Below are 21,825 nucleotides of genomic sequence, written 5' to 3'. Positions count from 1 at the left end.
CTATGTCCTCAGTCCTGCTCCAGTGCTCCTGCTCATGGTGTTCCTCTTCACATGCTCTGTGAAATCCTCTTCTTTATGTTAGGGAGACCCCAGGACATATCTGGTACCATTTTTGTCCATAGGAGGGTGTTGGTGCCTTTCTTTGCTTAAGGGCAGGATACATGTAGGACCACAGAACACCAAAACTAGCACCCATTTGCTGCCTGCTTGACTCAACAGGACTGGAAAATAAATAAAGACAATTTCAGAGCAAAGTAAAGAAACCATAGATCCTCAGTACAAAGATACCAACATCTTCTCATGCAAAGAGACTTCTGCTTCGAACACAGTGTATTGCAGATCATTGGAAAGAAACCTGCTCTACAGCCTCAGAAGCTATGAGACCATCCTGTAATGTGCAGACTTTCTTGTCCACTGAGATGAGTTCTATACTTTTTCCTCAAACCTGAAGCAAGGAGGACAGAGAAATAACTCTGTTCGGCTTCCTTCAGCTACGCCAGCTACCATACAGCACATTAGGGCCACAGACCCAGCCTCACCTCTGAACACAGAGCTGCTTTCTGAGGGGACTCTGCCTTCAAGCCCTTGGTTTTACTACCCATTGAAGATTTTTAGAGACACTGCCACTAGCTACAGGGCTTGGTCTCAAACAGCTAGGCCTGTGCTATACAATGTTTTTAGCACTTTTTCAAACCATGCAACTCCTTAAGCTCTGGCTGATACGGGGAAGAAGACCTGTACCAAAAGGCTCAGGACACTAAGAGTGGGTCTTCCCCTGATGTGAGATGATGATCATCATCATCTCGGTAGTCTGTTTCTCTGCCTTCTGAATCAAGGAGCAAATCTAACCGTATTATGCCAGAAGGGATGTAGTTCTGCAGCATTAGCCACTCAGCAAGGGGCAAGAACAAAGACTGTGTCCTCCCAATATAGCACCTTATCTCCTGCCTTACACTAGCATCCTCACCTCCCACAGGCTTGTGTCTCAGCAACACAGTACTGTTGTGTAAAGTTGCCATCTTACTTAACCATCACACCTAAGAAAATTAAGTGAATTTTTAGTGCTGGTAGTTGCTAACTGAAGCCCTAGAGTAGGTTGGAATATGCCTTATGATTAATACAAGTGTAGACCACATCAGGTGGGAATTGATTACTATTTGTGGTTCTGGCACAACGGGATGCTCTCTGAAGATGAGATGATGTTATGGATATATGATGGCTGCAAGAACCAGTCAGAAGAATTCCACTCAGCATATCACCTACCAGGCTTACACGATGATTAAGTGGATGGTTGGCATGCCAGTGGAAGAGTCTGGCTTTTGACCTGAAGGCAACAGCTGTCTACCATCAAACTAGAATGTAGGCTGAGAAAATGAAATCTTTTACTACCTTTTGGTGCAGAGCCTGAGTTGAATTGGTAAGTTGTTGATCACACCGAAGATATCATCCAGGACATGGTTTTCATATTTGCTTGGTGTTGGGGATCAGAAGCAGCTCAGAAGAGCTCTTGTATGGAGGGATACAACGGGTTCAACAGCTGAACCAGCTTCAGCTGCTGTCAAAGCTCTGCCTTTTGCAACATCATGATACAACACAGATAACAGAGAGTCTTCTATGACAGAAGGGTTGTGGAAGTCTGAACAGAGCAGATAAATGACAAGCTGCATGGTGTGGCTATGACTGTTCATTGGGTTTTGTTTTGTACCACTCAGTGGTACTCTTGCACTGTGGATATTGACAGGATGCTGCAATCTGGAATGTCCTCAGAGACACCCTTGAAGAGCCAGAGGTTGACATTATACATATAGCTGCAGCTCCCTAACCCCTTGCTTATCATGTGTTCTGAAGTAATACTGAAGTGATACTTTGCAGTTCCATGAAATGAAGCTCTTTGGAAAACACTGATTTTTAGATGAGCCGCTGGAGGACAAAATGGGTTTTCTGAGTTTGAAAAGAGACCGTATTTTCAAAATCTGCCTGAATCTTGGTTATCTGCGATGACAGCACCTACACATTTCTGCATACCCTCCCCTTCAACCTTTTGTACGGGGGGGGGCGGGCAACCACAAGTGACCTTCAGAAATAACTGCCCATGAGTTTGTGCACATTCTATCAGGTGTCTTCATTAAAGGGCACCTGTCTTTGTCACCAGTTTGGCTTTTCAGGGGACCTCACCTCCTTTGGTTCTGTCTCTTGGTCTCTGATCACAGAGAGGAGCTGTGAACCAGAGAGCTGCGATGGCCATGGGGAAGGGCAGAAGGAGTGTGGAGATAGAGGTGGTGGCCAGGGTTCTTATACCAGGAGGAAAGACTGGGCCTTCCTCATCCTTGGGACCTTCTCAGGAGTGCAAAGAACATGGGGCTAGTTGCTCCAGCCCTTGGACTTCACATCAATATAGTGATCCTTGACTTGGAAGGACAAATGCTGTTCTCTACCTGTCCTGCTCAAGGATCCTGGAATCCTGAGAAGAACGTGGTGTCCCCTGGGGACAGGAGAAGACGGACGGGGTTGGTGGCTGCAGAACAAAGGACAGCTAAATCCGTCCTCGCCCACTCAGGCATCTGCTTTCCCGCGGGTTCGGCCCCGGTGGGGTGGGCAGAAGGGATGGCCGAACTGCGAGGGGCCGGGCCGGGCGTAAAGCAGCCCCCGCCCCGCTCCTCCCCGCTCTGCTCTTATTCTGAAAGAAGCCTCCGTGCCTGCCCACCGACCTGCCCGCCCCGGCCCTCCCCGGTCGCCTTCTCTCCACGCCTACCGCTCCCCCCAGACTCGTCCCCGCCGTGACCCCGGGCCGCGGGAGGCCCCATCCCATCCCATCCCATCCCATCCCACCCCATCCCGTCCCATCCCGTCCCGTCCCATCCCATCCCATCCCTCCCAGCCGCCTCCCCGGCCGCTGCTGGGCGAGAGACGAAGCGAAAGAAAACACGCTGCCACGGGGGTGCTGTGTGTGTGTGTGTGCTCGTCTCTTTCGAGTCTTGTTTCTTTTTCAATCCGAGACAGTTTGCACTCGAGAGTGAGGGTCCCGTCCAGGCATCTCTCCGGGGGAGCGCTCACTTCACTTTCTGAAAAACTTGGACACAGACCTCATCTTCAGCGGTCATGCGCTGGGGAGAGAGGGGCAAAAGAGTTATTTGGGTTGGATCCCCTACTTCTTTCCCCTCCCAGCTGCCTCCACAGCAGTCCTGCCTGCCCTCTCAGTGCTGGCAGGTCACATGTGCTGTACACCCTTCCTGACCCTCCCAAAGTCCCAGCGGGTCAGGCTGCGGGTCAGGAAAGGGACGTTGCCTGTTCTAAGATGCGTTAACTTTTAAACCCAGGAGGCGGATGTTTGTCTGAAGTGGTGGCTACTCCTGAAGGCTGGAGTCTTAAGAGGAGATGGAACAAAGCTGCGTGGCTGGCTCAGAGCCCACAACACCCACACTGTGCATTCCCCTGCCCACTGCGAGTGGGATTTAGCAAGCTGTGCTGGACCCCTCCTCACCAGATGCAGCTGGTCTCCCTCCAGCCAGTGCCTCCAGCCTCTATTCCTCTTCTCTCCTAGCTGCTCACATACCAGCTGATCCCCCTCCCAGGAGACAGTTGTCTGAAAAAAAGGAGAAGAGGGGAAGACATGGCCCCAAGTTAAGCAGATCCTGGCTAGATGACTGTTCCCATCAGACAGATTTTCAAATGCAGTCCCTGATCTGCTGTCTTTTTGATGGCTCCTTGGGGATGATGCTCTTTGCGGAAGGTGAATGACCCCGTGGCTTCCAAGCATATATCAGAGTCCCACCAAGTGGGCTGGCGTTCTGTCTTTTCAGGGCTTTGCTCCAGAGGACAGTACCCTTGAGTCCCAAAGTACTGGTTTTCTGACTGTTGGGTGCTCATCCCCTTTGCTGTGAGTGATTTACTCACAGAACCACTTATTTCTGAACCTGCAAGGGCATGCCAGCTTTGGGCTGGGCTCTCATCTGGTTTGTGAGTCAAAAGCTGGGCAAGTCCCTGAACTTCTAGTGCACCCCAGTCCACTGCCAAACTCTACCACTTCAGCTTCTCACCTGGCACTTGCGTCCATCCACAGGTCCCAGGTCTTCCTCAAACTGGACTCCCAAGTCAAAATCCATGACGTAGTCTCGCAGGGAGGTGATCGTGCGGATGACCATGTGATCTCCCGTGTGGATGATCTCTTTATCAGGCTTCAAGAGGCAAACCAGTTTTCGCAGGACCACATTGATATCTGGAGGATGGAAAGAAAGGGAGATCTGTGGATGGACCTGGCCCCCTCCTCTAGCAGCATCCCCCCAGAGCTCCTTCACTCTTAGCTAAGGAGCCTCATCCACTATTTGTTCTTCTCCCTCCCAACTCAGGGCAAAAGTGATGATTGCAGACAAAAGGACCAGAGGGTCCCAAATCCCTTTTTCGCTGATTTCTGACATTTCTGGTGAAAAAGGGAGAAAGGGAGAAAAAGGAGAGGTAGGAGCGGGATGAGGAGGATGGAGTTACCTAAAGCACGCAGGTAATTGTCCATATTCTCCTGGGAGACGAAGCGGTAATAGCCGGTCAGGTTGGGAGGCATCCCGGCACAGAGGGACGGGGCAGGCGGCGAGGAGGACGAGAGAGGGCAAGGAGCGGGACAGGCACACAGCTGGGACCGAGCTCGCTCGCTGGGCGGGCCGGTGCCTCTACTGCGGTGCGGAGAGGTCTGCGGGGCAGCCCGGCTGCGGGACTCCTCGCTGCAGTAAGAGTCCCCGCGCCGGGGGGCGCGGAAATGGCCGAGACTCCCAGCATCTCCGCCCCGTCTGGGGAGGACGGGAGAGCTGCAGATCCCCTTCTCACCCCCCGCCCTCCCCGGGGACTGCTTGTGTTAAATCCTTGGCTGCCAACCAGCGGCAAGTTCTCCCTCCACCCTCCGTCAACGGCTGCTGAGATCTTCCTCACAGTACCGGCCCGGCCCACGTTGCCCCCGGCCCGGCCCACCCGTCGAGGAAAAGAGGCGGCAGGCTGGTAGCTCCGCCCCGTCGAGTCCGGGGCTGATGAGCGGGGTCCTCTGTTACGCCCTGCACCCCTTCGGTCTTCACACCCCCCCATCCCGGGCCCGCTCCTCCCACGTCCCCCTGCAGCTGTCAGGATGTTTCCCGGTGCGAAGCACCGGCACCTGGCTTTGAAGCCCCCCACCCACGCCCCCCGTTGGCCCTGCGTCCCCAGCCCTCTCCCCTTTCCGTGCCCTGCCCGGATTGCAGTGAGAAGGAAAACCAGCGTCTCTCCTGCACCGGGCCGGGCCGGGCCGGGCCGGGCCGGGCCGGTTCCGCTCCCCCCCGGCGCACCTGGAGCGGCCGCCCCGGCATTGGCTGCCGACCCGCACCGGCCCCCGCCGCGCCCGTGACGTCATGCTGCAGTGGCGGGGCGGGGCCGGGCGTGGAGCGGAGCGGTGCGGTGCGGGGCTGGCGGAGGTGCTGCCGCCGTCGCCGCCGCGGGAGTGAGGGCGTGGGCCGGGCCGGGGCCGGGCCCGCCGCTGTCCAGGAGCCCCAGGCGGGCTTGGACCCGCCGCCTCCGCGATGGGCGACCCTCGGTCCCGCGCCGCCGTCCTCCTCCCTCTCTTCTGCCTCTGCGCCGCGCTGCCCGGCGGCGCCTCCAACAAAGGTGAGAGGCTGCGCGCCGCGGGCACCGGCGCTGTCCCGGGCGGCGGGGATGAGGGGCTCGCTGGCCGCGGAGCCTCCATCCGCCCCCGCGGTCGCGGCGCGGCTCTGCGTTGCGCGTCGCCTTCGTCTGGCACGTTTTTTGTCGGGGGAATCTCCGCGCTCCCCGGCGGCTCCGGCTCGTTTGGCCCCTTCGGGCGCCCGCATCCCATCCCCTCGCTTTACTTTCTCCATCTGTCGTTTACCACCGCTTGTTTCTTCATTCTTCCCTTCTTTCTAGACATTCCCCTCGCGTTTTCCCCTTTTCCACCCACTTGTCTTGCGTTTGTTTCAGTCATCACTGTGTGGATTTAGGTTTCCTTCCCTTCCTCGCCTTGCTGAGAGAGAGTGTGTTCCTTTGCTGCAGACCCCACTGGTCTCCGAAACACATCCTCTATCTCCATCTTCCAATTTTAGTTCATCCATCTACAATCTGTCAAGAGAATTATTGTCCAGTTACACGGTAACTATGCAGGTTGCTCATATGGAACAGTATTTTACGTGCTAAATATGTTAACAACAACCTTATGCTACAGCTGTAGCATCCTGAATGCAGATGTTCACTGAACACGTAGGGCTAAAGAGAAGGATCTAGGTTTCTGGCTCTGTGTAGGGACAGGCATGAGAAATGTATCCAAGGGGAGTCTGTGCATCAAGAATCTGACAGGATAGGAGTACGTGAAAATATGCAAGGGACTCGGTTGTTATCTAGAAATGTGATACCTTAGGGTGCTTCCTGTGCTTTGGAAGGGCTCTTGCTACAGGGCTGGTGCAACACAGAGCTCTGTGTATGCTGACATTGGCAGGGGCATTTATTTGTGCTGCTCTGGTGCCAAGGGGCTCAGTGATGAGGTGAGGCCCCTTACGCTCTGGATTTTCTCTCTTCTTTGTGAATTTATGCTCTGAAACATCTACCCCCCCATTTGGCAAATCATTTTAGATTTACAGGAGCTTCCTTGAGGCTTGTAGGAGTCTGTATCCTAAAAATATTCCCAAAATAATTTTTCTAATCTCCTGCAACCAATTTCCCAAGAAATCAGATTGGTGATTCCCAAGTTGCAGGTGGATGCAGCAAAAGATTTATCTCTTTACCATCAGCTTGTTACCCCAGCAACAGGGCACATTTGACATTTGTAACTATGGATTCCCACCTTGGTGGTATGTTGCATGGACTAGAGCTGTCACAGAGTAGAATCTGGTGGAGGCATGGGAGGGGTGGGGTGAAACATGGGTACTGGCACACAGGGAGGATTCCACCTGCATACTAAGCAGGATGGATGTTTCTCTGGATTTCCTACGCAATGCTCTATAATCTTAATCAATACGCTTAGGGAGAAATGCCAGCCCACAGTCTTCACTGCTACACCAGGCCGGGTCTGCCCACTCTGCCCTCCTGGCGCATCCCCACTCTGACCTGTCACCCTCCCTGCTGGACCACCACCTGTCTCTGGCAGCATCATCTGCTCCTGGTTTGCAGGAGTGCTTGTTTGAAAGGGATACCGTCCCTTTTGAGTCAACACATCAAGCCATGCTGGTATGGTTTCAGAGGATGAATTGGTATGCTGCAGAGGATGAATTGACATACTGGAAGTAGTATCCTTGAGTGGAAAGGTTCTGTATCCTTCTAGCTACTAGTTCCAAGCCATGCTGTGCTCAAATTATTGCTGGGTTGTAATAAATCTTGGTCTCCGGGGGTAGGAGAGTGGGGGATTATCTGGGAATAGGGGTTGTAACTAGGCCATGCAATATAATCTCTGAGGCCCATTTGGCAGGGAGTGGGCATGGGGGAGGGTTTTTTAATTTGTAATGATTTTTCTTCTCTTTCCCTTCCCTTTCCCTCCCCCCCAGGCCTGCCCCTTTATTTCTCCCTTTCCCTGCCCTGGAGCCTGTGTGATAAAGATTAATTTGCTATTTCTGGGCCTGTGACATTTTTCAGAGCCTCTGCTGGCTGCTGCCTCCACGCCAAGACTGGCTGGGCTCCAGCCACTGGTATTAGCAAGAGGGGCCATGGGAATATGGTCCTCACCATGGAGTGGGGAAGGAAGAAGTAAGGAACTCTTAGAGTAGGTTATTATACGTGTAGGTTGACAGACTTAAAGTGTACCTGGGTATGGGTGTGTAGATCCTGGGCCTTGGTCCAGAGGAAGCGAGACATAAGTGATAATGGCTGCATGCAAAACTTGTCCCCTGGGGACACCCTGAGGGAAGATGTATCCTGGATCCTTTAATTAAGGCTTCAGTGAGCTGAAAGATTTAGTATTTGGAATCTGTCTCTAGGATCAGGCCACTTCTGCCTCTTAATTTAATTTTCCTTAATATCTCCAGCTTCCCTGGGCACCCAGCTGCCTCTCCCCATATTTGTAATATGGCAGTAGTGAGAAGGCCAAAAGGAGCACATTTTTTTTTTCCGACAAGTTCTCCCAAAGAGCTGTGTAGACTAGAAGAAAGATAACTTCTTCCCCTCAGCTTATTTTAGACCTCTTTATTTTCAAAGATGAAGGTGGGGATGGGGGGTTGTTAACCTGCCTGCTGGCTGATATTCTGTTTTCATACCGAATCTGTCATTGGTGGCTAACGCATTCCTGTGCTCCATCCCTTCCTCACCCCAAATCCACCTCAGCAAACAAGCACAAACCCTGGATTGAAGCTGAGTATCAGGGCATCGTCATGGAGAACGACAACACCGTCCTGCTCAACCCACCGCTGTTTGCGCTGGACAAAGATGCTCCTCTGCGCTATGCAGGTGGGTGGGCAACAGCTCTGGGAAGGGTGGGAGGCAGGGAAAGACCTCCAAAGAGGCAGAGAGAGACTGACAGGGTGACTTTCATCCCTGTGCTGGTTTCTAGCTCTCTCCAGGAAACAATCGCTGCCAAACCTTGTTCTGGAAGAGGTCCCCAGTGAAGTCTGGAGTCAAATTGGGCACAGCTTGATTTAGGATGCTGTGAGCTATTTCCCTGAGGGAGAGAAACTGAGGGTGGAGCCAGCTACTTTTTGACGCAGTTCTGCTATTTGCAAAGATCACATGCACAGTTCTGTGTCTGTGAGCACTGGAGAAAGCTGGTAGGGCACACTTCATTGGCAGTGCTACATCTCCTCACAGTAAGAACGAATCCCTGAAAGAACAGATGAGGCTTTCCAAGTGTTATATTCCCGGTGCTTGCTTAGGCCATGCATGGTGATTCTTCACACATCCTACCTGAGCTTTGGGAGGGGAAAAGTGGTCCCTGTGAACTGAACTTTAGGTGACCCTAACTGCAGTTTCCTGCAGTACTTTGTGCATCCTGCATAGCGGTAGGTGGGACATCATGGATGTTTACTCTTTGGCTCTCTATCTGGAATATATGGCCCGTTTTGCCTTCCTGAGAGGTGCAGAGGAGAAATAAGGTCCTCCCTCAGTCCCGTGGCTGTGTAGCTCTAATAAATCTAGCTTGAAATAACCTCTTGATATTTCTTGGTGCTGCTCAAGGCTCCTTGCCGTAGGAGTAGTCTCCAGTAGAGGGCAATCTACACCATGAAAGGCTGTAAGAGATGGCAGGTGCTACTCCTAGGTCACCAAAAATTTCTCAAAATGAGAGGTGATGATGAGGGTGTTTGAGGAGGGTGTTAGAAGAGAAGAAAATACAGTATAGGGAAGCAAGGGGGCATAGTGTGCTCTCCTTAATCCTTTTCTTTTCTTCTTTTCTGCCTTCTGTACCAGGTGAAATCTGTGGGTTCAGGATCCATGGTGCAGGGGTACCTTTTGAAGCTGTGATCCTGGACAAAGCTACAGGTGAGGGGCTGATACGGGCCAAGGAGCCAGTGGATTGTGAAGCACATAAGGAGCACACGTTCACCATCCAGGCTTATGACTGTGGAGAGGGACCTGATGGAGCAAACACCAAGAAATCACACAAGTAAGTCCTTGCAGGCATTGCTGAATGTTACAAAATGCAATCTGTCACAGAAACACAAACTAAAATTGCTGTGGGAATGCTTCATTTAGCCAGATTTTTCTCTAGCCTTGATACTGTAACTCAACATGTTAGTAAGACCCAAAGAGGAATATTCACTGACTGAGTCACTTGAATCACTAGCAATGAGGGCTGCTTGATAGTTGTATCTAAGGGGTTATGTATCTAAGGTTTATGTTGCTGCAGATAGCAGTAGGTCTAGATTATATTGTCATTCCTTTTGTTTTTTCTCTGGGGTGGGAAACTTTTGTCCAAGTTCCTGTGTGCCAACATTGCTGCATTGAAATCAAGACCTCTTTTCTGCTCCTTGCTTTTGACACTGCGAATCAGGTGGATTCTTCTTCACTTAGGCTGAATTTTAGGTGGTGTGTGGCTCCTAACCAGCTGATCACTTGTTACTGGTATCTCTCTGCACCAGGGCCACAGTGCACGTTCGAGTAAATGATGTGAATGAATTTGCTCCTGTCTTCGTGGAAAAGTTGTACCGTGTGGCAGTGACTGAGGGAAAGCTCTATGACCGCATCTTACGTGTGGAGGCCATTGATGGAGACTGTTCTCCACAGTACAGCCAGATATGCTACTATGAGATTCTGACTCCCAATATTCCTTTTCTGATTGACAATGATGGTAAGAATCTGTATCTACCACAAGTACATCACTGCCCCTTTTCTGCTTTGCTCCCTGTCTCTCTTCCCATTTGCTGGCAGAGCTGATCTATGTGAATTTTCTAGCACTGCTGATCTATCTCTCGTGGTGCAGAGGTGCAGCAGCGACCTTGTGGGATGCTATAGCTTGTTACAGAATAGCACTGTGCAGGGGGAAATCCACTTCTTTTTGGTTGTTTTTGTAGCTAATCAAAAATAGGAATGGTTTCTTGAAGAAACATCTTTGAGGGGACTGTCTTTCCTTTCTCTCTCAGGGAACATTGAGAACACAGAGAAGCTGCAGTACAGTGCAGATCGTGTCTACAAATTCACAGTGACAGCTTATGACTGTGGAAAGAAGCGTGCTTCTGATGATGCTGAAGTGGAAATCCAGGTGAAACCCACCTGCAAGCCCAGCTGGCAGGGTATGAAACCTCCAAACAGTAATGTCTTCCCTTTGCTTTTGCTGATCTACTACTCAGTCCTACTCACTGGAAGTGTTTGTATGTACACATATGTTTGTGTACACACACACATACACACACACACACACACACACACACATATGTGCCCCTTACAGAAAGGGTTGTTAAGCACCTGTACAGGCTCCCCAGGGAGGTGGTTGAGTCTTCATCCCTGGATGCGTTTAAAAATTGTCTGGATGTGGTGCTTGGGGACATAGTTTAGTGGTAGGCCATTGGGAATAGGGTAATAGGGCTAAGATGAAGTTGGACTCGATGATCTTGAAGGTCTTTTCCAGCCCGAGCAATTCTATGATTCTATACAAATTTGTATGCACATTCGTATGGCTCCATTCTGGCACCAACCTGTCAGTCCCATTTAAGGGGATGTAGCAGACATCCAAGCCTGCTGAAAGGCCACTGGAATGCAATTCTAATATTTTAAAATCATTCCTTTGATTACTGTGAATTACTTGGAATATTATGTATTTGTAAGGCTCATAGACTGTAGATTGTACTGGGGACTGTTTGTTTTGAGGGTCTTTGGCTTTTGTAGAGTTGCTGCATACCTACATTTTCATTGCAGTAAGTAGAATTAAGGGGAAATAATACAGCTCTGCCTAATAAGAGGGGATGACAATCCAAGGAGTGATGCTGCATTGGTACGAGCTGCAGAAAATGAGAATTTGGACTATCTGCTTATAGGAAATCTTCCCTTGCACTGATGCCAGCTGCATAGTTGTCTTTTCAATGCGAAAAGGGCCAAAATCTCTTTCTCTGGCCTAGTCCAGAGATGCTGTTTGTGTGTGTGCCAAACCTTCCAGCCTTGGGTCCCTGTGAGTACCTGACCCCTCTTATTCTTCTTCTTTAGGCTGGAACAAGAGGATTGAGTACACCCCGGGTGCAGGCAGCCTCGCACTCTTCCCCAGCATTCACCTGGAGACCTGTGATGAGCCCCTGTGGAACATTCAGGCCACAGTGGAGTTGCAGACAAACCATGTGGCCAAGGGCTGTGACCGGGATAACTACTCGGAGAAATCCCTACGCAAACTCTGTGGTGAATTGACTTTTTCCTGGGCTGAGGGCAGCTCACACAGTACATATGCTGGGGGACACTATAGGCATATCTTCTGTTGTCAGAGGGGCATCTAACTTGCCTGCTGCCTTGAGGGGCAGTGGGCACCCTGCCTGTATTTACAAGGGGCTCCCTCTGCTTTCACTGCTGGGAAACCAGAGGTCTCTGTTCATTGCCCCATTAGGCAGAGTCTGTGGGAGTTCCCTTGGTAAGGATGGAAAAGTCACCATCCTCCAGATGGAAGAAGGCCTATAGGCAACTCCTACTTTCCCTGTGCTCTGGGATGTTACAACAAACCCGCTAGCACCCTTTTCTTCTTTGCCCCTGTTCTCAGGTTCCTTTGCCTCCTGTGCTGAGATTCCCGACTCTTCCCCTTCTTTGCAGGTGCTGCTCCAGGAGAGATTGATCTGCTGCCAGTGCCGAGCCCCACGGCAAACTGGACTGCACGGCTCTCGGTGCACTACAGCCAGGACAGCAGCCTCATTTATTGGTTCAATGGCAGCCAGGCTGCCCAGGTGCCTGTGGTGAGTGGGCCCAATGCCCGTGAAGGACTGAGTGACCACTTCACCCTGTCGGTGTGGATGAAGCACGCTGTGGTGCCCACCAAAGGCAGGCGGGAAGAGGAGACAGTGATCTGCAGTACAGTGCAAAGTGGTAAGACACTTCTCCTGGGGTGGTGACACGTCTGCCCACTGCCTCTAAATTGTTAGAAGGGGTTGTCCCTGCAGGTAGAAATCTCTGTGTGCCAGAGTGGGACCTAGGCAGGTGTCCCTCCTTAGGAGCACGGCTTCTTAAGGTGTGACATCTTCGGGGAACATTCAAGCCCACTGTGAGTGGGTGGTGCTGAGAGGCAGTGGTGCAGGCTGGCATGTGGTCCTGGCTAGCCTGGTTAGCCTCTGGCTAGTGAGGCTGCTCTGAGGTGTGGTACCCAATGCCCTGTGCTTCTCCCGGCAGAGGAGGGCTTCTCCCATTACTCTCTGACTGTGCACGGCTGCCGGATTGCTTTCCTCTACTGGCCATTGCTGGAAAGTGCAAGGCCTGTGAAGTTCCTCTGGAAGCTGGAGCAGGTGAGGAAGTGTTTGCCTCTTCCCCGTGTCCCTTCTCCTTCTGCCCTTTGCTGATCCTTTCCACTGCTGTGTGCCATAGGTCTGTGATGATGAGTGGCACCATTATGCCCTCAATTTGGAGTTCCCCACTGTCACACTCTACGTAGATGGTGTCTCTTATGACCCTGCTCTCATCCATGACAATGGCCTTATTCACCCACCTCGGCAGGAACCCTCAGTCATGATTGGAGCCTGCTGGACTGGTGAGTAACCCTTCCCTGCACCCTGATCTTCTCATATGAGAAGTAAGAGGAGGGAGACCCAGGAGAGATGAAAGAAACACCACCCAGCACTAAATGATGCAACCCACATTGCAACCATCTCGCCTCCTTGGCACCAAAGCCAGTGTGGATCTTTCCTTCCTTACAGACCAAGCCAGCAGGCAATGATAATAACAGCTCAGTGTCATTGGCAGCTTCATGGACAACACCAGCAGAATAAGTGATGGATAACCAGCCTTCAGGCAAAGTTGAAACTCTGTACTTCATTCAGGCCCTGACCTTTCTATCAGAGCTTTTCACCAGGCAGTGCTCTTTGTGCTGCTTGTTGTATTGATGGGTCTTGAGGGCCTATATGAAATAATCATTGCAAATCATTCTGTAGAGGAACTGGGTTGGTAGACAAAGATCAGATTAGGAACATAGTTAAGCTACTACTGTATTAAAACCTTTTCTGTGTAAGGCTGCATTTCCCAGGTCTTTCAGTTCTCCTGCAAGATTGAAATGGGACAGAACTAAAGGAATTTGCCTGCTGCTTTCCTTCACTGTATCAGAAGTTTCTAGAAAGATTAAATCTTTACTGTAGCATTGCTTTTCCCAGGTCAGGGATCTTCCCACAGCTCTGTGCTCTTGACTGGCTTTTTGTTTAGGACAGCCTCCTGAAACTATCTGAGTTTCAAAGAGGTATTGAAAACATGGTTTGTTCCAAACATGACTGGAATCATGTTCCATAACTGGGAATCAATTCCTAGAATAGGTATCATTGGGAAAGAGAAAAAAAACCCTTTATTTTCTCTCTTGTGTCAGTTACTGATGCTAGAGTCTTACCACCCCCTTCATGAGAGGAACTCTGTCCTCTTTTCATCTGTGATGTTCTGCGTGGGTTGAGGGGTACATCATATGGCACATGATTCCAGGGCTGTTCTTTAGGACTCTTATACAGGCACTTGTATAAATACTTGCCTGACCCTGTAAGTATCCTCTTCAAATGCCTTATTGCTTTTCTGAATGTTCTTCTTTTTCAGAGGAGAAAAACAAAGAGAAAATAAAAGGAAATGAGAACTCCAACGATACTGCACAAGGTAGGGAAAAGAAAGAAGATGGTTCTCTTCCCCTCTTCACCATGCATGTCTATCACTTCTTGCATGGTGCCTTCCTCGTACATGTCCCCCGGTCCTGTCCTGCCACCTCCCACCATCTTGGGAGGAAAACCCTTACATGGCAAATTGGTCCTTGATATCTGTGGAGCATGAAAAGATTGATAAGAGGACTGTGGCCTAATTTGAGAGATGAAGTATGCTTCTCACGTGAAGAAAGAGTCCTCAAGCCTGGTCATTAAAACTGGTCTCTGAAGAACACAATAGCCATTAGAGACATCAAGAGATGTCACCTCATCCCTAAATATCTGTAGTATAGTTTCTTTTAAGAGCCCTCACAGGAAGCAGAGTGAGAAGGAGACAAGAAATTGCTTCCATCTGGCATTCAGCAGTTTGGCAGAAACTTCTCTACGCTACCCGTTGTTCACTGTAGTAGTCTTTCTGTTGTCTGTTTTTCTTGCTCTCCCCCATTTGAAATTCATAAAATTGTAATCCGCTTACTTCAGCATCTCCTGTCTTTCTGTTGTCTTTGCTTTTCTACATCCCACGAACCTCTCTGTCTTGCTCTGCCTCCCTTAACATCTCTATGACCCTCACACTTGCTTTTGTTATCTCTGATTTTCCATGCCCCATGCGCTTGTCTGCCTCTACTTTCTTTAACATCTGTGCGGCACTCACGCTGTTGCTTTTGTTGTCTTTGTTCTCTTCCTCGCCGTGTCTCTCACACCCTCCACCTCCCATGTTTCCCTCAGGAGATCCTCTGTCGATTCACCACTACTTCCATGGTTACTTGGCTGGCTTCACTGTGCGCCCTGGTAGCTTGGAGAGCCGGGAGGTTATTGAATGCCTGTATGCCTGCCGTGAGGGCCTTGATTACAGTGACTTCGACAGTCTGGGCAAAGGGATGAAGGTATGCCCATCTGCCCAGCTTGCATGGGTCTCCTCCACTCTCCTCCCCAGCCTTGCTTCCCAGGACTTTGCCTGCTCCTCCACCACAGACAATTCCCTGCCTTTCTCCTTTGTGTCTCTCTTAGACTGGATTCTTGGCATTTGCCAAGGAACCGTATTTTCTTCTCCTTCTCCCGTAGGTTCATGTGAACCCCTCTCAGTCCCTGCTTACCTTGGAGGGTGATGATGTGGAAACTTTTAACCACGCAATCCAGCACGTAGCTTACATGAATTCACTGCGCTTTGCTACCCCCGGAGTCCGGCCACTCAGGCTCACCACTGCTGTCAAGTGAGTGGACAAAGCTGTACCTCTTGCTAAGTTCAGAGATTACCTCTCTTTTGACTAAAATTATGCTCCCTCTCCTTGTATTTTAATTCTAATTAATGGTCTCAAAATGGGCAAGAGTCTTCCTGAAAATAAATGCTAAAGTATCCAGTATACAAATGGATACCATAATGCTGGGTCCTTGGTTTCAGTCGGGTAGCAGAACTTCTACCTTCACTCATGGTGTTCCAGGCGTATGAACTGGTTTTAATTTTCTCTGTGGTGTGTGGATGTGACTAAGTCACATTGCCAGTGTTGCCATTCCTAGCACACCTCTGTTTTGCACACCAGGCTGTAGGGGAGCTTTAGGAAGACTACCACAAAAAGGATATTCCCTTCACTGGCAGTAATGAGCAGGAGGTGTTCTTTTATGATGTTGTTGATGGAAGCTTGGGTCAACTCATGCTTTCTACTTCTTAGGTGTTTCAGTGAAGAGTCCTGCGTCTCCATTCCTGATGTGGAGGGTTATGTTGTGGTGCTGCAGCCTGATGCTCCCCAGATCCTGTTGAGTGGCAATGCCCACTTTGCTCATCCTGCATCAGACTTTGAGGCTCCCGATGGGGTTCCGCTGTTCCCCAGTCTCCAGATCACCTGCTCTATTTCTCACCAGGTGGAGGCCAAGAAGGATGAGAATTGGCATGGTACTGGTGAGTGGAGTACAGGGGGAAGTATAAGATAAACTGGAAAGATCTGCAAGTGTTCCTGTCCTGCAGAGGAAGCACAGCCCCTCATTACACACAAAACAGGAGAGAGTTTCTAAATATAGAAGCAAGGCATATTGTCTGTCAATATGTAGGCTAATCGGTTCTTATCCCTCTCTGCTCCTCCCTGTACTTTTTTATCCACCCAATTCCTTTGCCTCTCTCCTCCTTCTTTCTCAGGCTGCTCATTCATAATCCCTTTTACATTTTACCTACATTTCCCTTTGCTGAATCCAGCACTGGATGCCCGTTACTCTCTCCACTCTTGCACTTACTCCATCTCCTCCTGCTTCCTTCTCTCCTCCTTTCTTTATTTCTTGCTTCCTACCCTCTCTTTCTGCATCACCTTTTCTTGTGAATTTCCCACTCACATGGGAAATTCTACCGTATACTACCTTGTTCCTCAATTTCTCTCCACAGTCCTCAGATTACTTCTCTGCACTCTATGCTTCACATGTCCCTTCCCTTCATCCATATCTCTTCTGGTAATGGGAGTTTTTGCTTATGTTTTTCTGTTTAGCAGCTTTGCCTTTCCTCATACAATGATGAGTTTCTTGATTTAGACCAGGATGTTCTCAGCCCTGCTGAAAGCAGTTAGTCATTGAAGATTGTTGCCATTTTGAAGATGAGATGTCAACCATGGTAACCAGCAATTGTGAGGCAGGCATAAGCTTTCAAAATCACTCAGGGACTGGGAATGTGTGGTATAGTTGTTCCTAATTTGCACACTGTTATTGTCAACAAGAGTCCTTACAGCCAAGATGTGTTATCATGAACCAGCCTGATAATAGTATGTTGTCCCAAAATAAAGTGATTTTACTATGTGCATAAGTAATGTCATTAGAACCAGAAGGGGACTGCTCCAGCAAGTAATTACCCTGATGGTAATTTTACTCAAAGTCAGAGAAGGAGAAGTCATTACGCACGATGTGAGCATTTTCTAAGTAAGTGGGTATCAGACCGAGTAACTCCTGCCTTCACTGACGGCTGGCTGGCTTTCTGGCCCTGTCATTTTGTTTGCATCTCAGTGACAGACACACGAATGTCGGATGAGATTGTGCACAACCTGGATGGCTGCGAGATCTCATTGGTGGGAGATGACTTGGACCCAGAGAGGGAGTATTTGCTCCTGGATGGGGCACTGCTGCAGCAGCGGGGACTGGAGCTTGTCAACACCTCTGCCTACCTGACCATCACAGGTATGTCCTCTCCTTGGCCATAGCTAATAATTACATTTCTCTCACTGCCTTCCAGGCATCATTGAGAGAAGCATGCCAGTGTTGAGAGACATGTTGTCAAATTCTGAGATGTAACTATTTGTTGAACTCTTGGCTTTTGGAGGTCCTAGGCCGTTTCCTTGGGTAGGTGGCTCCTCCTCCATCACACAGTGCTAGGCCATGGTGTCCGAGCTCTCACCCAGGCTTGTATCACTCCTCCTGCATTACTTCCTGGGTTTTGGTGTTCTCAGGTGCCAGCAGTATTTTGGGTAACATGACTGATTTTGGACTGGTACAACACTTCAACTCCAAAACTTAACAGGGCTGTTGCTCTTGATGTTTTCTTCCCTTCCACCTATTTTAGCAACACAAACAGGGATTTCATCGGGTCCTTTGCAGCCAATTTCAGCTCTGCTCCCTTCCCAAAATTAATTAACTCAGAATTGCTTTGGATTCCTCTACAGCTTCCAGTTGCTACAGGGCTTTAATGCCAGATGACCTTGAAGCAGGAGCTTTCTCATCCCACACCAGTTCTCTTTTCCTGTCTCAGGTGTGGAGAGCATTGCAGTTTATGAGGAAATACTGCGCCAGGTCTCATACCACATCAACCATGGTGCTGCCCTTTATGAAAGGAAGTTTCACCTGTCCTGCACTGAGATGAATGGACGCTATTCCAGCAATGAGTTTACTGTTGAGGTACAAGATCAATGAATGCACATATAGGTGCTTATGCATGCATGGGGAGGACATGGTGGATGGGAATGCACGCAATATAGAATGTACCACTAACACAGAGATGAATCTCTCTCCCTCTGGTCTTTCTGCAGGTAAATGTCCTCCACAATATGAACCGAGTTGCTCATCCAAACCATATCCTGAGTTCCCAGCAGTTCATCCACCGAGGCCATCATTTACTGCCAGAGCTATCTGGCCACAGCTTGGCAAGCACCCATAGCAACCCAAGTATGTAATGCTATCTTTTGGTTTTATTCCTTTAGGTCAGGATGCTGATTTTCTGAAATCCTACTAGAACCTATAGCAGAGGATTCCTTTCAGGCTCCTTACTCTCTATACCTATCTTACATAGTTTTCATTATACTATGCTGTCCCACTCTTCATTAGCAAATGGACTGCAGTCTGCATCAAACTGAGCTTGGTGCAACAGTTCTCCTCTTTTGGTGTGTTGTTTTCTTGAGGTAGAGGCAGTCTGAAATCTCGACCTGAGAAGGTCTAAAAAAGAACAAATGTACAATGGTATGATTTTATTCATGTACCTTGCAAAGATGCTCTGTGGGCTTGGGTAACATAATTTCGGAAAGCAGCTTCAGCAGCAGGAGAGAAACGAGAGAACCAAGACTTCTGCTGCTCTAAAAAACCAAAGAGATGGGACTAGGCAGTGGTCAGCAAGGCAGAAGAATGTAGGAGGCAGCACCACACAGCCAGGAGGATTCTTGCCTCCAAAATAGAGCAGAGAAGCCTGAAATCTAGACTAGAGATTACATTTGCTGGTTTGTGCTGGCAGCCCTGGGACACAAACATGACCACAGTACAATTCGCTCCTCCTGTGCTGTGAAAGTTCTAGGACTATTACAGAGGACCCTGCCTTGTCTTTGTCCCTCTGCTGCAGGGAACCTGCAGAGTACCTCTGGTGCTAGCTTTTCCTGCAGCTTCCTGCAGCAGCTGATCCCATGCTGGTCCAGTCCTGAAGCCTGCACTAAGCCACTGCAGGAACAGCCTACTTATATGCTGGAAGAACAAAAAACAGCCTTTGCCAGCCCCTTCTCCAGCTCTCCCTGATCATAGCAGAAAAGGAAAAGGTGTCCCTGCTGTACAGGACAGCAATCCCAATGGAGGGCCTGGGTAGATCTTACAGGGAAGGTTATCTGGGGAGTCAAGGCTTGTCCTACAAGCCTAGAACAAAGGAGTGGGAGTTGGGCTAGGAGTCTCAGATGAATATAAAGCTTTCTCCTGTGAAGCTGGGCTTATTCAAAGGCTATCACAGATGTCACCTCTGCCCTCTGTGCAAAGCAGACTGCTTTTGGCTCTCTTCTCTACTGCTTGCACGGAAAATTCACCCTGTGCAAATCATCCTTGTGCCCTTAGCAGCTCTCCCCAGCACACACTTCTCCCTCCCAAGAAGGAGAGAAAAATGGCTGTTGTGCAACATACTCTGGAGACTTCTGTCAATGAGGACGTGCTGACATTAGAGGATGTTGGACGTAGGCGTCCTGAGAAATAATGCAGAATCATACAGGATCACAGAATGTTAGGGGTTGGAAGGGACCTTGAAAGATCAAGTCCAAACGCCCTGCCAGAGCTGAATCACCTATAGCAGGTCACACAGGAATGTGTCCAGGCTGGTTTTGAATGCCTCCAGAGAAGGAGATTCCACAACCTCACTGGGCAGTCTGTTCCAGTGTTCTGTCACCTTCACCGTCAAAACCCTGTTCCTTATGTTTACAAGCAACCTCCTATGCTCTAACTTGCACCCATTGCCCCTTTTTCTATCACTGAACATCACTGAGAAGAGCCTGGCTCTGTCCTCCTGACACTTTCCCTTTACATATTTATAAACTTTAATGAGGTCACCCTCCAGTCTCCTCTGAGCTAAACAGATCCAGCTCCCTCAGCTTTTCCTCATGAGGGAGATGTTCCACTCTCTTGATTATCTTTGCAGCTCTGCACTGGACTCTTTCAAGCAATTCCCTGTCCTTCTTGAACTGAGGGCCCCAAAACGAGATACAGTATTCCACATGCAGCCTCACCAGGGCAGAGTACCAAGGGAGGAGAGAATGCAGGCCTCAAGCAACGATAGAGCAGCTGAAGGCAGGAACAGCCTCAGCCCAGGAGGAGCAGAAAAGTCAGGATGTGTTCCTGCCTAGACCAAAAATCCAAGCTTAATCCAAGGAACCCCAGTTCCTTCAAGTCAAGTTGGAAATGGACATTGGTGACAGACTCTAACCACACCTTCTCATTTTCTTTTTCCCAAGTGGTCCCCAGTGCTGCCACTGTCATCATTATGGTGTGTGTGGGCTTCCTGGGACTCATGGTGATCCTTGGCATCCTGCGCATCCACTCCCTACACCGGCGGGGACTGGGGCAAGAGGTCCCTGTGGCTGCTGAAGGGGGACACGTGAGCACTGGAGGCAAAGAGACCGACATGTTCTGGGATGACTCAGCCCTCACCATAATAGTCAACCCCATGGAGGTGAGGAGCAGCCACGGTGGCTGAGGCTGGGTGGGCAGCTGGGTTGTCAGGTTCTTCTCCTTACTCTGTCTCACCTCCTCAGTCCTACCAGAGCTGCCAGAACAGGGCAGCAGAAGGTGGTGAGGGCAGAGCTAGTGAGGGCATGGAAGATGAAGATGACAGCAGCGACTCGGAGACACCTGACTCCCTGGACAGCAATGACATGGATGACCGACACATCATCGGCAAAAGCAACGGCTCTCACTGCTATTAGGAGCCTTAAAACACCAGTCCAATGGATCCCCCAAAAACATGGCCGGAAGGAGAGGTCTTACTTTGAACTTCCTCCTTCCCTCACCGTGTACACAAGCGCTCCTCCCTCGTTTGTCATTTCTGCCTCTCATGTTCCTTTGTCTTCTGCCATTCTCATTGTGGACATTCCCCACATTATTGCCCCCCCCCATCTGGCTCTCTAGAAACGTGTGTTAGGGCACTTGCACATGACAGTGGCACAGATCCAACTATGATCAGGAAGGAGGGGCTTGGAAAGAACAGAAATTTGGAAGGAGGAGCCAGCCACAGGGCTCTGTGGGGTCTATCACAACCCCTCCCCAAATACTATATATATATATTGTATATTTTTTCAATGTTGTCGTTTGAGGTTTATTCTGGTTTCATGCAAAAAAAAAAAACCAAACAAAAAACAAACAAACACTGCAGCTTGTGTGGCTTTGTAAAATTGTCGATACTCCTAAACTAAATGAATGAAGGCAAGAAGGATGAGGAAACAAAGTGGATTTTAAAATAAATGGTTTCAAATAAATGTTCAGGGCTTTTGTAGTTTTTCACAGGCAGGGAAGGAAACAAGTCAGTGTGGCCTCACATGTCAGACTGGACGTTGCCCAGAAATTACTGCTTAATACCAGGGAAAGGTTACACTTTTTAGCGTATGCGTTGAAAGAAGAAAAAAACATCACCCCTGACCCTATCCCACGCCTTTCTATGAGTCAAACTAGTCTTTGTAAACACAGCATAGCCTTCCCCAGAACACAGAAACATAGATGAACAGAAGGCATCCCAGCCTGTCTCAGGCAAGTATAATAGATGAACTAAACTGAATTCTTGATTACAGAAAAAATAATAAGGCTCTTTTCATACATTTAGTGTATCAGTAGAAATGGGTCAAATCTTCAGTTTCATGCCTCTTGTCAGCTGCTCTACTTTCTTTACCAGCATGGAAGA

The 21,825-nt window shown here is 49.5% G+C and overlaps 2 protein-coding genes across 2 annotated transcripts; one reads left to right on the top strand and one right to left on the bottom strand.

Annotated features, from left to right (window-relative positions):
- Positions 1-2,942: 2,942 nt before the first annotated feature.
- RBP5 (retinol binding protein 5) lies at positions 2,943-4,775 on the bottom strand. The gene is made up of 4 exons (XM_071744095.1): positions 4,483-4,775; positions 4,038-4,216; positions 3,482-3,583; positions 2,943-3,104 (listed from the first exon to the last, which is right to left on the bottom strand). The coding sequence occupies exons 1-4, from the start codon at positions 4,553-4,555 to the stop codon at positions 3,051-3,053; spliced, it is 408 nt and encodes a 135-aa protein (XP_071600196.1). The 5' UTR covers positions 4,556-4,775; the 3' UTR covers positions 2,943-3,050.
- Positions 4,776-5,367: 592 nt separating this feature from the next.
- On the top strand, positions 5,368-21,406 carry CLSTN3 (calsyntenin 3). Its single transcript, XM_071763322.1, has 18 exons — positions 5,368-5,619; positions 8,275-8,397; positions 9,352-9,547; positions 10,023-10,231; positions 10,524-10,673; positions 11,581-11,766; positions 12,169-12,438; positions 12,739-12,851; positions 12,931-13,093; positions 14,134-14,190; positions 14,958-15,115; positions 15,294-15,442; positions 15,899-16,125; positions 17,208-17,378; positions 17,947-18,092; positions 18,224-18,359; positions 20,387-20,604; positions 20,687-21,406. The coding sequence occupies exons 1-18, from the start codon at positions 5,535-5,537 to the stop codon at positions 20,855-20,857; spliced, it is 2,928 nt and encodes a 975-aa protein (XP_071619423.1). The 5' UTR covers positions 5,368-5,534; the 3' UTR covers positions 20,858-21,406.
- Positions 21,407-21,825: the final 419 nt, after the last annotated feature.

This window comes from Heliangelus exortis, chromosome 1 (genome assembly GCF_036169615.1).
Source record: "Heliangelus exortis chromosome 1, bHelExo1.hap1, whole genome shotgun sequence".
Taxonomy (NCBI): Eukaryota; Metazoa; Chordata; class Aves; order Apodiformes; family Trochilidae; genus Heliangelus; species Heliangelus exortis.
The sequence above is the reverse complement of the archived record's forward strand: the minus strand, read 5'-3'. Positions and strand labels throughout refer to the sequence as shown.